Source organism: Nothoprocta perdicaria, unplaced genomic scaffold (genome assembly GCF_003342845.1).
Source record: "Nothoprocta perdicaria isolate Ctin4 unplaced genomic scaffold, notPer1 scaffold_27, whole genome shotgun sequence".
Classification (NCBI taxonomy): Eukaryota; Metazoa; Chordata; class Aves; order Tinamiformes; family Tinamidae; genus Nothoprocta; species Nothoprocta perdicaria.
This window is the reverse complement of record NW_020455499.1, coordinates 4,031,679-4,048,266: the sequence shown is the minus strand read 5'-3', so window position 1 is coordinate 4,048,266 and position 16,588 is coordinate 4,031,679. Positions and strand designations below refer to the sequence as shown.

The following is a 16,588-nucleotide window of genomic DNA, read 5'->3' as shown; positions in this document are numbered from 1 at the left end:
CGGGCGCGGGGCCCGGCGCCCCCCGGCGGGTCGAGGGGCGCTCCGCGGGGCGGGGGAGCCTCCGCCGAGGCTGTGGCGGCGGCTGCGGCTCCCCCGGGGCGGGCTGGGCTGTTGAGGAGCGTCCCGTGGCCCTGGTGCTGCCGGCAGCTCYGCTCGGCCGCGGGCCCCGCTCCCGTAGGCCCCCCACATACGTGTGTAAATATATATATCTGTTTACGCATATGCATATATTTACACGTTCATATCACTCAGGCCTCTCCTGAAGGGTCACACCGTTAATTCTTTCAGCTGAAGAAAACTCTGTATTGGAAGTATGATGTGGGAAGCTCATTGTGTTCAGCCCTTTGTTATTTACGGCGTTTCCTTAATTTGCCCTTGCAGCTCCCAGCTCACGATAAACACGGCGATTGTTTACATGCACAGGTTTTATATGCACCATTCGTTCACCAAGTTTAATCGGAACGTAAGTGTGCGGTGGCGACGCGCCGCGGGTGCCGGTCGTGCCGCTGTGGGCGGCAGCGCCGCCCAGACTGCTCCCGCGTTGGGGATCTTGGGGTGTTTGTGGCGTTTTAGCTTCTCATCGGCCCCTTAGAAGCAAGAGTGATGCTTCCATTTYGACTTGGGATTATTTTAATTGCTATTAGTTGGATTTTATCTTCTGCTATAGGAATAAAAGCATAAAATGCTCTTTCCAAGCTTGTTTTAGGTAGTGGGGGGTGCATTTAGCTTTTTTAGCAGCTRGCTAGTGTTATATGCTCTAGTTTGAAAGTATGGCACGTGGGAACAGATACCTTAATGAAATCAGTGGGCATCCCACTGTGGCTTAACTACAATATGGTTATGTTTGTTTATGTATACATGTTACATTGCTCTTAAAGGGCAATGTAAGTTCATTTAGCTACAACTTTAAGGCAATTTGGAAGTGAGTTAGATGAGAAAAACCTTTAAATTTGCTAGGCTAATGAATGTGCTGAATCTGAATAGTGGTTGTTGCAGTAAAAGTACTAGTTGTAGTTGGGGTGACTTTTACAGGGTGTAGAATTGCAGGTACCAACTTGAAGATTTTTAAATCCCATTTTTTTTATTTCCGGTGTGGTGGATGTAAAGGTAAGGAAAGCCCTCGTCTAATATTTTAGGTGTTCTTGTGTGAAAATATGTACTYTTAAACTGCCATTTTTTTCCTTATTAACTTTGCAAAGAATAATTAATGTTAGTAGTGGTGTATTTTTAGGTGATGAGRATGAATTTTCTTAGGTGGTGCCTTTTATGATAAAATAAGCAAAATAAGGCTACTGTGAGAGATGACTGTGGTCTAGACTAGAAATAGGCCCTGGTCTACCRAAGGGTGGAACTTTGCAGTTCCTGGAATTTGGTGTGTAGTGATCACAGTGGGTTACAGGGAAGTTACCAATTCCTTCTTGGTGTCGAGTTTATTTTCATGGTTGTTCGCTAAGCAAATAGGCATCTGTTTCTTGTGTGATAAGCATTAGTTTGCAGACACACTTCAGAAACCTGTTTAATTATTTTTGTGGCTGCAATGCAAGGGAAATTCAAACTTAAATTTAATTTTTTACCAAAACTGCAGTGTTGTAGGCAGCTATATAATAAAAGCTAAGTGATTAGGTACAAATGAGATGAGCCTACATCAACGTGAAACACTTGAACATGAAAAAAACAACATTGGTTCTGTTCATCCAGTGATAGAGTTAGGCATTGACCTGAAATGCACCTCAATCAAGATCTGTTTTCCTAAAACAATTTTTTTAGTTCTGACAATCTGGCAGTAATCTGTGGAGGAGGAGCTGGTGAAGCATCCAAAGTTTTCTGTGGCTGTTTATGGAATTTGTGTACTAGGCAGAGTGGTTTAGAGGAGAGGTTTCTCTGTRTGGTGCATCCATAGCCCGGATCTGTGTCGTGGTGCATCATGCTCTAGATGAGTGTTTATATYGTCTAGTAATCGAAGATAGATTTGAAGTATCAAGAAGCTTTGGCTGCGCTGTTCTGGTTTTCACTAGAAAATGCTGCTCACTTGAAACTGGTAGCTGAACAGTATTTAGTTACCTAGTGCCTTTGCTATAAACATGAAGCCTTACGTTATGCCTGTGAATCTTAAGTGTCACAAGTTATCCAGGGGCTGAAKGCCGCGAAAACTGCAGCTATTACAGGGGGGAAAATGTATTGTTAGGTTAAGTATATTATTCAAATAAAGGTTAAAACAAATAGGCTGCAAGGTGGTGCACAGTGATATTGATTCCTGCTGAGTGTCTTGCTGTGGTTCTTAGCGACTGCAAGGCCGAACGTAGCTTAACGTGTGTGTTGATTGATGGGCAAAGGCCACTGCCCTGCTCTCTTCCCCATTCTGTTAGGGTGAAAGGGGTGGCCTCAAAGTGAACGTGAATCACTCCTTAAATTCTTATTCCCAAACCATCTGGTAGGTTTTCTGTAGAGAAAGCAAAAGCCAAGGACTGTAATAAACACTAATATCAAATTCCTTGAGTACTTGGCAAGTGGAAAAATGTAATAATACTCATCTGCTACAAGAAGAAATTAATCCTTAGGAAGTTAAGTAATAAGGTATTGTCAATGCTGAAACTAAGACGTAAATTTTAATTTTCTGTCATATGTGGGTACGTTCCAAAGGTTCTTCAGTGTGTGCATATACTGACGTTTATCCATGTGAAAAAGGGAATCTGCAGATTTTCAGACTTTAGGAATCAATTTTGAACATGGACTGTAATCTGCAACAGAGGCTTCAGGTCTGTGGGGCCACGTGGGTGGCACATATTAGATAATGTAGCATAGCACCATTTTGAATGTATCTTTTTTGACCCCAATGACCAAGTATCCACATGTTTACTCTATTGTGGGCTGGCAAGTCCCTTTTGAATGACTGTGTTACCTACAAGACATCTACTTTTAGTTGCAAAGATTGTTAGCTGTTTAATTTTTTGCAATTGAAACAGGTTAAGACCTTGCTGARTTGCTTTGCTCCAGTACAAGAGTGATAACTTGTCTAAAACATGTAASATAATTGATGCCCAGACAAATAAGCTTCTCTAGCCATGAAAATTGTATTTTAGAAACTCACTACTTGGGAACTTTACTACTCAGCATTTTTTTTTCTATTTTATAGTAACTGTGGTTTGCTGACTATAAAGTTAGTGCTAATATTTGTGAGGGAGAAGAATTGTGTTTTTTATAGGGCATGCTAGTCTGTGACAGTCATACTTTAAAATATCTCAATCTTCTGGAAATAAAGCATTTAATGTGTCAGACATGATTATTTAAAAACCCACAGTTTTTAGAAGCTTGATCATTGGTAAAATGTGATCAGAGGTACCTGGGGACAGCTGAAAGTGTTGTTGGTGGTGTTAGTGGTAGTTGTGTGTCGTGAAGGGTAACTTAGGAAATGCCTAAAAAGAGGCTGCAGGGGGAATTTTTTCCCTAAAGAGTGAGGCAGGTGAGTCCCTTGCACCCCCTCCAAATAGCACTTTGGAGAGTTGYGCTTCCTCATTGTGCAAGTTTTCAAAGCTGTTTATAGATGCAACAAGCTTCAGAGAGGCTGTTTTGGTGGTTGGAGTTCTTTTTTTTAATCTTAAAATATTTAACATATTTGGTGTTTTATGCAGTGTAAGCTGCTGGTTCTAATAAAATACATGCAGCTCTTTGTGTTCACTCTTCAAAAAAAAAAAAATCCTGTCCTACAGGATCATCACTTAACAGTAAGCTACCTCACATCAAGTGTAATAACAAGTTAAAATTAGCATTGAGAGATAAGGGTGTTCTCTGCAAAAGATGATCGTTTCTAAAATTATTCTGAGTGTCTTTAATGTATCATAACTGTTTTTACAGATGAGAAAAAGGAGTTGTGCTGCTTCTGCCTGTTAAACTAGCTGTAAGATGACAGTCCAAGGGCACACTCATGTTTTTCTTTATTTCCTTGTGACTTTTTTTCTGAGATTCTCAGCTAATAGGAAAGTGGGATTTAAGTTCACGAATGACGTGTGTTCTTCTGAAGATGTTTATCGGTCKTCTTGAAGAATATTTTGGGTGCACAGTAGATAACTTCTCTACATTGGTTTGTTTATACCCAGTGAAGTTGTAAGCTTCTTTTATATGAACAACTTTGTTTAGTCTGTGTCTTTAATTTTGCTGGGAACTTCTTAAAAATCATTAGAACCTTTAATGACAGCATTAATATGGACTTATTCACAGCATGTGACCTATATCTCATTTTCTTTAATTCCATTCACTTGTAAGTCTCAAGTTGCAGGTTAGGCTAAACATTCAATGGGAAAGTCATTCTTTTGTCTCAGTTTCAGATGAATTTGTTCCCTGTGACTTGATTTTTATGGAGACTATTAGGTTTCCTATGGTCACATTCCATGCATCAAAGGTTATCGCCTTTCCAGGGTGTCAGCTTTCCTTGCCCGTCTGCCAGCTTTAAAGTTTTCCTCAGGATCCAAGTGCATGTTTCAGGGTGATATAAGGAGCTTTCAAAAGTATTAAGGGAGTACTGAGCTTTTTGCATCCTTAAATGAGAAGTGGCTGTTACTCGTCCATTGCAGTTTCTCATACTTTGGGAAAATTTTATAGAAAGGCCTAATTTTGACATAATAAAGGTGGTATTATTTACTGACAAAAAAAAAAGCCCTTTGGGGGAAGCATGGCTGCCTCAGTTCACTGAGTCCAGCCCTACTTGGGCATTAAATGAGAAACCTGATAGCAGCCCTGTTTGTGGCATGCTTTAATTAAACATTCAACAAGCAGCTGCTCTTGGCTCTGAAGAAACTCTTTATACTGGCTTACTTTTAACCAATTTAATCTGTCTAATGTCTACATGAGGATTACGACTGTTATTCTAATTAATATTAGAAATGGGCAGCTTTTGCATAAGAAGAGGGCCCTTGTTCTTGTGGTTAACGGTATTATCATTTATAGACTTACCAGTCACTTTAGYTGACAACTGACATGAAAGCTTTACTGCATAGTTAACCCTTGAGTTATATTGAACTGCAGGTATATGCTTTGCTGCCAGTTTGTGGCAGCTACAGTGTCACAGAGTCTTTCAGATTATAGTTTTACTACCATTTGATACAGTTTTGTGAACTTCGGGGTGTGTAGTAAAGTTCCTGTGAGATTTTTTTTTATTCACTCAGTGTCTCTGCCATGATGTTACACTACTGTGCTTCTATTTGCTAGCAGTGAGGTGTTTTCTTAAAGTTTTCTGCAAATGTTGCTTATGTTGCTTTTATAAAAGTGGCATCAGGTGTTTTGATTTGGTGGAAAAGGTGGTGTAATGGCTCACTGCTGTGCCAGAACTTGGGTGAGCTTTCACATGAAGTATCTTTTGTCTTGAAAAGTCCTGTTCTAGTGCAACTAAAACTCCTGCACCAAACTGCAGTAAAATTAGTTCTGCCTCAAACATTTTACTCACGTGTTTATGTTTCTCTTTGCCCATACTGAGTAAAGCACATTTTTAAAGKAAAACTTGACTAGTCATTTTTACATTGCCTTGCATGAGTTCAGAACTGTTTAAATAAATCCAAGCTGCTTAATCCTATTTTAACAAACGTATGTTGTCCATAAAAATTCCTACTCGTGAGAAGTTTCTCTTTTAGCATGCATGGCTGTACATACATGTATACATGTTTTTCTTCTTCAGATAATATCTCCTACGGCTCTGTTCTTAGCAGCGAAAGTGGAAGAACAGCCCCGGAAGCTGGAGCATGTTATTAAAGTAGTAAATGCCTGTCTTCACCCGCAAGAGCCACAGCTGGAAACAAAAAGTGATGTAGGTGGAAGTCATGTTTTTAACCATAGTTGGAACTGAAGCTAAAGGTGACACTTCATCTAATGAACTGTTACATTGTCTTGACTGGGATATGCCTATCTGTAAGCTAGAAAAAAGGTTTTGTTCTTGATTCAAATCCTTTGTAGTAGTTAACTAATAAAGGACTTAAATATTTGTGTTATGGCACCTAAGGGATATTGCTTGTATTATTTTAAGACTCATACATGTATAGTTTAAAGACTAGTTTATAGACRTCTCGTGCATGGTTCCATAAGTGTCAGGCTCAGCACAGAGAGGAATTTGGACACTCTCTCACCAGAAGTTTGCTGTGTGCTATGAAGGCATCCTGTTTTCAAGGATGTCCTAGAGTTGTCATTTGCACTGTTTATCTCTTGGATGTGTTGGCGCTTTTGCCAGATTTGTGCTGCTTGCTCTTACTTTATAGCTCACACTGCCTTCTCCCATTTCCCTTCCCAAGATACCTTGAAATGGAATGTTTTTGGAAAGCGTGGTGGAGAGGCACCAGGCTGGTGGTTCTTGAAGGTCAGGTTGAGCTGGTTGTGCCCTGCTGGACCTGAGCTGGCACGCGTTGCCGCTCAAGTGCCTCCGCGGTGCTTCCAGCTCTACGAGCCCCACGTAAAGATATTCAGCATATGTTAACACCAGCATGCATTTGTGGTTTTGTGCATAGATATGTCTGTATGTATCTGTATGAGTGTGAGCCCACAGGCTTAAGCTAGCTTTACAAAGGCCAACTAGATATTTGCAGCTGCAGTCCACATTATTTGTAAAACCGGTAATCTGCACCTAGATAAATGAGTTGATTTGCACTTGCAAAACTTCCTGATGCTTATAGTATTTCCCATCTTTTCATGGAAGTACCTTGCTGCAATAGGTTATATCAGGTCCAGATTAAATAAATCTGATTGCCAAAGATGTTTGGGCTGGTATAATTGAATTTGCAGGAACACTTTTACTGTTTAAAGTGTGTGTATGTGTAAATATATATATATAACTACACTGAAGCATTCTTGAATTGTCAGTGCCAAATGGCATGGAGAGTGGTCTTAATTTGTGCTGATATTACCAGTACTCAGACAAGAGTTGCATGTTTGAAATTTTCATACAATGGATGTTGAAGTCTTGACTTGCATGTTAATTTGTTTCAGGCATACCTTCAGCAAGCTCAAGAGCTGGTTATACTTGAAACAATAATGCTTCAAACTTTAGGTATGTTTTTTAATATCTTCTTGTTTAGTTAACTTCACATGATTAATCAGTATTGGGAGTCCAGTAACTAAGTATTTTGATACAGTGTTGGTACAGTCAAATTTTACTATTTTTTGTGTACAACTCTAACCTGTGAGTTTAGATTCATTTTGACAGTTGCTGTGGTCATTTTGGAGAAAAGAGGGAAAAATATTTGGGAAATGGAGCTTTCTGGAATATTTAAAGGTAGAAATATGTGCCCTTCCACATAGATATTACTAAGAAGGTAGCATGTTACACTAGCAGAGCTGTGTATATGTATTCTGAAGCAGTTGGTAAAAGTCTTAAACCAAATGTTCTTTCTCTGTTCTGGCTTTTAGTATAAGAATAGTATGTAACTGAGGAGAGTTACTGCCTCTAAATGTCACAAACTGTAATGTAACCATTTAATTTGTTCGGGTAATTCCAAAATTTGAATTACAGTGTTCCACTACGAAGCTTGTCTGGCTTCAAAGTAACATGAAGAGAGACAATTATTAATAGCAAGCCTGAGAACACTGACCTAGGCAGATATGCTTAAATACATTTGGAAGAAATTGTTTGCAAAGCTATTGAGAATTAGGTCACTTTTTTTTCCCAAACAAAATAAGTAGCTGAAATGACTGACCTATGAATCGACTTAACTTCTGATTACATAAATGCAGTGTGTTTGAGTTCCGCACTCAAACACCAGATAAAGCAAATACTCATGCATATCAGTGCATATATAGTGAAGTTTGTACTGAATTCAAGTGAACTGTTCACATTTCTTCATTTTTAAGAACACAGGTATTTTTCTTCATAGATGCATGGAACTTTAGAATACACTGGGGTATCTTACTAAACAGGTCTTGAAATGACTATATCCTTTATCATCCAGGAAAAGGTGCAGACTAAAAGGCAGTTAAGTGCTATTACCTGATCCGCAGTACAAAGACTTTGCACGTGTTAGGCCTGTGGGAAGATTTTTTTAATGGAATTTCAATATAGTTTTAAAACATGTTTTTAACTCTTCAGGTTTTGAGATTACCATTGAACATCCGCACACAGATGTTGTGAAATGTACGCAATTAGTGAGAGGTCAGTGACTTTCAAGCCCTTCTTTAAGGGCTTTTTTACCCTTCCAGTAAAATTTAAAGGTGGTATGATTTGTCTGATATGATTCTTCTTCCGTGAGTAAATAGCATAGATGAACTGTCTTCACTAACTGTATACCCAAAGAATGTTTTTAAACCTAATTGCTAAAAACTTGATCTTAAACTTTAGCATCTGAAGAGTCCAGTTTTTGTTCTTTGTAACTAATTTTGTTCTTTTTTGTGTATTTTTCTTATGCATTAGCTTTGCTGTTCCATGCTTTCTCAAAAAGCATAGGAGCAGTTAGTGATTGAAAACTAAACAGCAGCTTCCCCATGCACACTGCCAGCTTGACTGTTTTTGCTGTAGCTGTATCAGCAAGTAGGGCAGCTTGGCCTGTGTGTTGGCTGTGGCTCATCTAGCTTTCCACCTTAGCAATCCTATTTATGTAATGGACTGCAGGACATAAAGAACACAGAGCAGGTCTCCTGTCATATCATACGCAAATGCTTCAAGATGTCTAGACCTGAAGGCTCTTAGTTGGACTGGATGGTGGCAAAAAATAATAATTTTTTTGTTAAATAGCCTTTTCCTCTAACCTCTATGCGATTCGTTAGAATGAGTCTGGTTAGAAATATGCCTTGTTCTTTGCATTTTCTGAGTTTTGATCTACTTTTTTTAGTTTTTAAATTGATTTCCTTCTGAATCATTTAAAAAAAATCTTTATAATTGGGCTTGGAAAAACTAGGAGTTGGTTGTAAGGTTTTTTTCGCGTTCTAGAACTAAAATGTTTTTGGAAATAACTAGTCAAAAGCTGTTTTTCTTCAAGCTAAATATTCAAAAATAATATACTTCAAATGAATTTTTTCCTATACGAAATAGGAGTGTTATGTGCTAACTGTCCACCTAACCATGCTAACTATATCTACCTCATACTAACTACACAATTAAAGCTGTTAAAGACTCTCCTTTCTCACTGCAATGTGCTGATATAAAATATCATGTGTTTGTCTGTATTTTACTGCTCTAAATATAATAGGCAGTTTGAAAATGGGTGGCAGATTTCCAGAAAAAAGCAGGGCTGCCAGTCCAGCCTGCATCCTGATTACGATGTAGAGTGGTGTCCTTAGAATGTGATTTGAGGTAGAACTAGTGCCATATATAGTTTGTCTGCATGAAAAGTAGCTTTATTGCTATTGCTGCCATAATAAAAAGATTTGCTCTTTGCTTTCTGTCTGGATTTGGTTGTGACAGGATGCACAAGTCAGTGCCCCAAGTATCTCAGTAGTCTGCAGCAGCATCCATAGGGCTTTTCCTTGGATTTGCGCCCCTAGTTGGCCAATGTAAATGTGAGCACGTGTTGAGGTGGGAGACAGCAGCTGCGTGCTCGGTGCTTAGGATTTCCACAGGAGCTTAAGAAAAGGCATATGGCTAYGCTAGTCCCTTTAGTCAAGGTAGTTACTATAGATCTAGATTAATATAGATCAGCTTTTTCTTGTGTTGTTTTTTCCCACTTTTGTGTAGTAACAGAGTTTGTATAGTGAAGCTGCGTGATACTTTTTTTTAATTCAGCATTTTACAGCTAGTGTTTAACATCAGTGCAGTTTAGCCAATGCTTAAAATCTAAAATTATATCAAGTCTGAAGTATGGAGACTCCTGCAAGGGCTGAAAATCCATCTATTTAAAGAATACTTAAGAAATAGAATAGAAAACTTAATATAATGCTCGTGAGCCTGCTGATAGGAGCAGGTGAGCTCTTTGGTGTGTGCAGAAGCAAAATGAATTATTGCCTCATATTCCCCTACTAAGGCTACCTGAACACAAGACTTTAGTACCTTATATTAAAAAATATGTCAACTAAAAACATTGGGCATTGTGTCGTGCATACAAATGGGAAATAACTACCATGGAGCTCTGTAGTGAGAGAATAGACGGATTTGAGTGTAGTGATGTGTCTTCAAAGCTACTGTGGTGTGATTTTTAATTCTTTATCCTCTAATGTTTACTAGTTAGGTTGTTTTAATAAGAATAGGTTTAGATAACATCCAAAGCTTTTAACAAATCTGAAGTGTCATTCATGTTAAGTACTTAGGTCTAGAGAGGCTGGATGGGTGACTGAAGCTGAGGAAACACCGGGCTGCTTTGCTTGGATGTAAGGTCTTGTCGGGCAGAAAGCCTGAGCAGCAGCAGATCCAGAGGGCATTGGGATTGTAACTGTGATTAAAGCCTTCACCTGATGTCTGGTGGGAGGAGGAGGGAAACTCATGTGGCCCAGTGCAGTAAGTATCAAAGACAGAGGCTCCACAGCAAGCGGAGTGCAGCTGTGCTTGGGAGTTTCTTGGTGTAGCTTGTGAGCACTGGGAATTGCCCTGGCCTCTCTCACTTAATCAAGTGGCTAAGAGGATGGCTGGCTCCCTGTGTCACTTTTTGCTGTCTAGCATCCAAGCTAGTGCACTTCATGCTCTCACTGTTGCCTGCATTAAACTGAAGCGGCTTTAAAAAAATCAGGTAATGTTGCTGGGGTTCAAGTTGTGGCAAAGTCCTTTTTGTCASGAGACTGTCTAGTCTAGCAGAGACATACCAGAATCAGGTGCTGGAAGCTGAAGGTGAATTAGTAAATCGGAATTGATATAAATAAACATAATGTTCAACATACAGCTAAGGGAATAATTATTCTTCTCTGTTCAAGTAAGATCAAAAGCCTTTCTGAAAGAAGTATTAGTGTAGATTTTTGCAGATAAAGGGTGACTGAGTAGATACGAAATGACTTGTTGAATGCAGAAATAAGGCATCTAACTGTTCCCTCTGGTTTGCAGAGTTTCATGGGTTCATGAAATTGTTCCATCTTTGCAGCTTGGTCAGCTTAGTAGACAAGGATGATGGTGCAGGCTGAGTCTCCTCCACCCTGGTCTTCTGCAGAGTCAAGAGACTGAGGAGACAGGACCGCCCACAGCTCCCCTAAGGAATTTGGGGGCAGTGGATCTGTAAAGGTCTTGCCAAGCCTCAGTGCCCATTCCAAGGATGTGAAAGTGCTGAAGAGAGGAGGGGGAAAAGAAGCTGTTCCTGGTGCCAGATGTCCCTCCTAAGTTCTGGTGCAAAAACGGTCTGTTTTTAGGCTGCTCCTGTGGAACTGGAGAGGGCTGCATGTCCTCATCTCCATCTCGGGAAGTCCTGGAGTGATCCACAACCTCCTTTTGGAACTGCCGACGGCACCTCAAGGATTTACAGGATTGCTCTGGCTACTCCGTGGATTATCTGGTATCCCGAATGTCCATGTTCCTTACTAATTTTCTGTGGAAACTGCACTGTCAGATAATGCAAACACAGCACAGTAGCTGTGTGAACTGCAACCGGGGGCTGAATCAGGCTGAGAAAGACACCGTCTGTGGAAGAGGAGATGAATCTGAATGAAGGAGGGCATCAGATCAGGAAATCTCAGTGTCGGCACTGAGCATCCCGGTCGCTTGCACAGCAGCTGTGCTTCATGTCCTGAAGCTCCATCTCAGCCTTTCACGGTGCTCCTTGCAAGGTGGGATTCGCTTGGAAGAAAGTAAAGCTGCCAGGACCTGAATTCCTACACTAGGGTCTACCCAGATATGGTCAGGTGCCAGCAGCAGAGCCCTGCAGTCAGGAGCTCTGGCTTTTTGCCTGTTGCGCAGAAGGATTTCGGCCTTCTGGTGCCGAAGGGCTTGTTCCACATTCTGCACTTCCCAGGGTTTGGGTGCTCACGGTCTTTTGAGGCTGTAGTTGTAGCTAACTCTTGCTCCCCTAAAGGTCCTTGGTAGATGTTGCATTTTGGTGATTATATCAAGATCTAAGATAACCTACACTTGAAGAAAAAACTGAGACTATCTTGGAATTGCATCAGTTGAACTGCGTGGTTGTGTCCAATACAAGGATTTTGGTATCTTGGCAGGAATTTCATGGAGACACTGATCTTCTGGAAGGTGCAATGGATGTGGGAAACCTGCTTCACAAGCTTGGTTATTACTTTAGCCTTTGTCTTATGGTTGCTTCTGCAGCAGGGAGTCAGGGTGGGTGTTCTAAATATCTCCTGAATGATAAAATACAAAGCTGATTATTTATGGCTAAAATCTGTGTCATTTGTCCTGTGACGAGTGTTGAGCTCAGCTGACTTGCTTCAACCTCTGTACTTCAAGGGGTTATTTATTCCACTACTTTTGTCTAAAGGAAAAAAACACAGCAAAATAAATCTTGAAGAAACAAAAATGGATTACTTTTGGTGGAATGATTATATCACCGAAGCTGTCCGAAATGTAAGAGATGTTTGGGACAGTTGTTTCAAGTTGTCCTTTTAACTCAAGCGTTAGTTGGAAACTGAAGTTTCTTGCTGGTTTTGTTATGTTTTGATTATTTAGCTCTTAATACCTTGAAACAGATGATGATTTTTGTAGTGTAGGTAAAGTACTTATCAGCAAAAAAAAGTTTTTTTACTGATGCTGGAATGTGAGGTGATTCTTTTGTTCCAGGTGTGTGTTTTGATTTACTTTGCTTTCAAGCTGATAGTAACTAGAAGTAACTACTTTTATTTCCTCCTCAAGAGTAATGCTTCAGTCAGAGTAGGGAAATTTCTTGGTTCTTTAATTCAAATGTGTCATAACTTTGCAGAATGTAGAAACCATTGAAGAGCCTCATATTATTTTGATGAAAAAGGAAGAGCCAAGACATCCATTTCTGTCTTGTTTAGCTATGTTTTTTCTCTTGTTTTGTTATAGTCTTAATTTCACTTTTTAAGTAATTCTGCCTTACAATTTTTGATGGGAAGGAGAGAGAGGAGTTCAACTCCCTGGTTACCTGGCACACAATTACCGTTTTGGTTTGCAAACCAAACATAGCAGTCACGCTGCCAATCACCCTTGGGTTATGRCGGCCTAGCAGAACGTGTGCCTGGGAATGGATCCTGGTACCTTGCTGCTGCGTTGTTCTTTGCAGATTTTGGCACTGCCCAGTGGTGTAGCAGGAAGACAAACCTGGTTTATGCTCTTGGGCAGTCATAAGAAGTGGAATTAAATCACTAAAACTTTGCCAGGGTTTGTCTAGTTTAAGTCTTCCTCAGATCTTACGGACAGGTCATTTTTTAAGACAGAGGTTTGTGCCAGTGTTCCCTTTGATGCAGCATAGCACTTTGCAGGTAGCCCTGATCCAGCGCCAGCGCGCTTTTCCCCTGCAGCCCTGCTCTTCCATGCCCAGCACCGTAAGCTCCTGCGTGTGTGAGGAGCACAGGCCTTTGCTGGCCAGGGCAGTGCTAGGGGACTCTCACAGTCCCAGGCATTAGCTCTTCACTTCTCCTATGCTGCAGTCCTCTTTTCTTTCTCCCAACCATAACTAATATTACATTTATTTCTTTTCCACATCAGAAGCTCTGGCATAGGTTTGGCAAAAATGCAGAGCAGGGAGTTTTGAGTGTTTGCTGTTGCTGAGCGGGAGCAGCTCTGTCCGGGCTGGCTGATTTCTGTGCTGCTGAGCATGGCAGCTGCCTGGCACGGGAGGCCCTGGGGAGGTGCCTGCCTAACCCCTGCTCTCCTCCATCTGCTTTGTCAGGCTCCTCTCCGAGAGCAGAGTCCCTGCTCTGGTAGAAATGGAGTTTTATCCACTGCCTTCCTCAAGTGCAGGGGCCAGGTTAGGCCAGGACATCATCTGTAAATGGGGGGGGGGAAAGGGGTGTCTGTAGAAGAGGGGGCTCCCCGGGATGAGGCTTGGAGGGGTAGGTGGCCAAGAGGGAGGCCGTGTCCAGGGGAGGGCAGAGGAGCTGAATGGGGGCTCATGCCCAGTTCCTGAAGGCAGACATTATTTTAATAATTACGATTGTTTTAAAGGCTAGTTAGTTAAATTACAGTCAGGCCTGTGGAGATGCCAAATGGTGCTTTGGAAGGTAAAAATGCTTGAGCTTTGGAACGAGCCTAATGGGTTGGTAGAGATAGTTAATCTCTCTGTTTTTCTTTTCTTACAGCAAGCAAGGATTTGGCACAGACATCCTATTTCATGGCTACCAACAGGTTGTTATCCTGAACCTCTTTGTTGCACTGTTGTAGCACACTATAGCTTCCTGTACTGCAGGGCCCCCTCCACGTGTCCTGCCCTTGTTGCGACAGGAGACTGGGCCATCTCCCGTGGTGGTACCTTCCTGCTCGCAGTGCGGTGTATTGTACAAGGGCCTCGTGGCACAACGGGGTTAAATGCACAATGAGAAGTGTAGTGGTGCTTTCTGATGACATTTTCTCGATTGTGAGTGCATAAGTCTAAAATTGGTAGCCTGAATAGCAGCTAAAGATTACAAAGAGCTAAACTTAACCTAGAAATTCGAGCATCTTGGTAAGTACAAAACTATTTCTAGTTTACACTTGTAGTTAATGGCAGTTTTCTCTTAATTTTAAATATATTGATTCAGTCTTAATAAAATTGTAGTGGGCCTAAGATCTTTTGGCTGATTTTTCTTTATAGATAGACTAGAAGTAGTTCTGGGGTGTTCTTTTCAGAAACAGCTCCTTAATCTTAATGTGCAGTATTAGAACTTAAGTACTTGCTGTAACTTTAAATTTACACATCCCAAGGGAGGATTATTAATTTTGCGCAGATAATCTCTTGCAGAAAGATGGAATTTGAAAGGAGATTTTAGTTTTGATTTCTTGAATTTGTTTCTTGCAAAATAATTTTGAACTTTATTTGTTAAGATTACATTACATGTAACGAGATTTTAAGCAATATCTAATGGTTGATTAGAATTCTTAACATCTTTGGTGGTTCCTGGATGGGCTCTGTGCTGGAAACAGTTCTTAAGAAGAGCTCTGCTAGAGCAGTGAACCTCGTGCTGCTGCCAGCTGCTCACTGGGGCTGAGCTCACACGTGGGCTCAGCTTTCACTCGGCCCTCACTGCTAATACAAGTAACTCATGGGGCCTGTGTGCAGTTTTGGGGCATCTACCTCTAATAGTCTTAATTCCAAGACTGCATAATGAGCTGTATGTTTCTATTGTAGCTAGAGTTTTATTTATCATATTGTACCTCTTCCTTGTTAGTACTTAAGCATAGTAGTAGAATAACTGGTAAATATTTCTGCTKTTCATCAGACTTGCCATAGCAAAGGCAAATTAAGCTTTCTACCAGATAAATGCCCTGCCCTTTGTTTGCTGGAGGCAGTAAGATATCTTATAAATTTGATCAGCAAAAATGTTCCTTGAGCTAATGTTTAACTGCTGTTGCTTGACAAACGATCTTCTGTAGGTTAATGGTCGATTTGTGTGGTGTTTTTTTGTTTTACATGTTTGATTTCCTTTGGTTCCTCATTACAAAACTTGTGCATCAGTCTGCACCTTACTACGTTCTGCCTTCAGTACAAGCCCACGGTCATAGCGTGCGTGTGCATTCACTTGGCCTGCAAGTGGTCCAACTGGGAGATTCCGGTGTCGACTGATGGCAAGCACTGGTGGGAATACGTGGATCCGTCTGTCACTCTAGAGCTGCTTGATGGTAAGGAGTGTTGCTCGCGTGGAAGGCTGCCTCTCTGCCGAGCTCGCTGTCTCCTGTGCTAGTCACGTGCTGCCCTGTGTCTCTAAGGTCCACAAGAAAGGAGTTGGGGGCCTGCAGTTAAAGCTTATCTACATGGCTGCAAGAGAGAATTTTGGGACCTTCCAGATGTATATTCTGGGTTTGGCTTGTAATTCTGGAATATATATATATATATATTTTTTTTATATATATATAATATATATATATATAAAAAATACACTTATAATTTTGGTGGGAAGTATTTTTATTTGCAGCTGACAAGAGACTCAGGCTTAGGTTGCCTTGTGGATATATTAATTGCAGGGATCTCCTCCAGTTTCTAAGGCAGTCAACTCTGCTGCCTTAAATGCATGAAAATCCCAAACGTCATTTGAAACAAAGCGCCTTAAAGGATGCGATGGTTTCTACTCTGTTCAGAATTGTTTCTGCTTGTTCCTGAGATTGAGGCAGAATGACTGAAACGTGGCTTAGAGATTGACGTTAAAGTGGACTTGACTTAATACAAAAAACACCTGTGCTGAATGGGACGTGGGCTGTTTTAGGAGCTCTTGTTTGTACAGATCCCTCTAGAAATATCTGGCTTAACCAATAAAGACTTCCTTATATTCTTACCAGCTTTACAGGGTGCTTGTAATGTGCTTTTTAAAAATTATTATTTTTATCGAGCATTTATCAGTTTCTGATCAAATGTTTCAGATTATGCACAACCTATAGTAAATGCTGCAAAAACTATGTTCTGTTAATTAAAACAAAAATGCTTAGTTTAACCTGCTTGTTACAGAATCAAAAGTATAAAAATGACTTTTCTTCCCCCCTACACAGAGTTAACTCATGAATTTCTGCAAATACTGGAGAAAACACCTAGCAGGTTGAAGAGAATTAGAAACTGGCGGGTAAGAAATCATCCTACAACACAGCGTAGCAAAAGTAGTGAATTCCTAGAAT

At 40.6% G+C, this 16,588-nt stretch overlaps 1 protein-coding gene across 3 annotated transcripts in view; it reads left to right on the top strand.

Annotated features, from left to right (window-relative positions):
• The first annotated feature begins 365 nt into the window (after positions 1-365).
• Positions 366-16,588, top strand: part of CCNT2 (cyclin T2) — an 18,591-nt gene continuing 2,368 nt past the window's right edge. The window contains exons 1-7 of one of the 3 annotated variants that reach the window (XM_026040843.1): positions 366-463; positions 5,666-5,794; positions 6,964-7,024; positions 8,060-8,122; positions 14,089-14,134; positions 15,441-15,604; positions 16,466-16,536. In XM_026040843.1, coding sequence (XP_025896628.1) covers positions 416-463; positions 5,666-5,794; positions 6,964-7,024; positions 8,060-8,122; positions 14,089-14,134; positions 15,441-15,604; positions 16,466-16,536 — 582 coding nt within the window. In that variant the 5' untranslated portion in view covers positions 366-415. The remainder of the gene's footprint in view (positions 464-5,665; positions 5,795-6,963; positions 7,025-8,059; positions 8,123-14,088; positions 14,135-15,440; positions 15,605-16,465; positions 16,537-16,588) is intronic. The other 2 variants (XM_026040842.1, XM_026040841.1) reach the window with 2 other exon arrangements.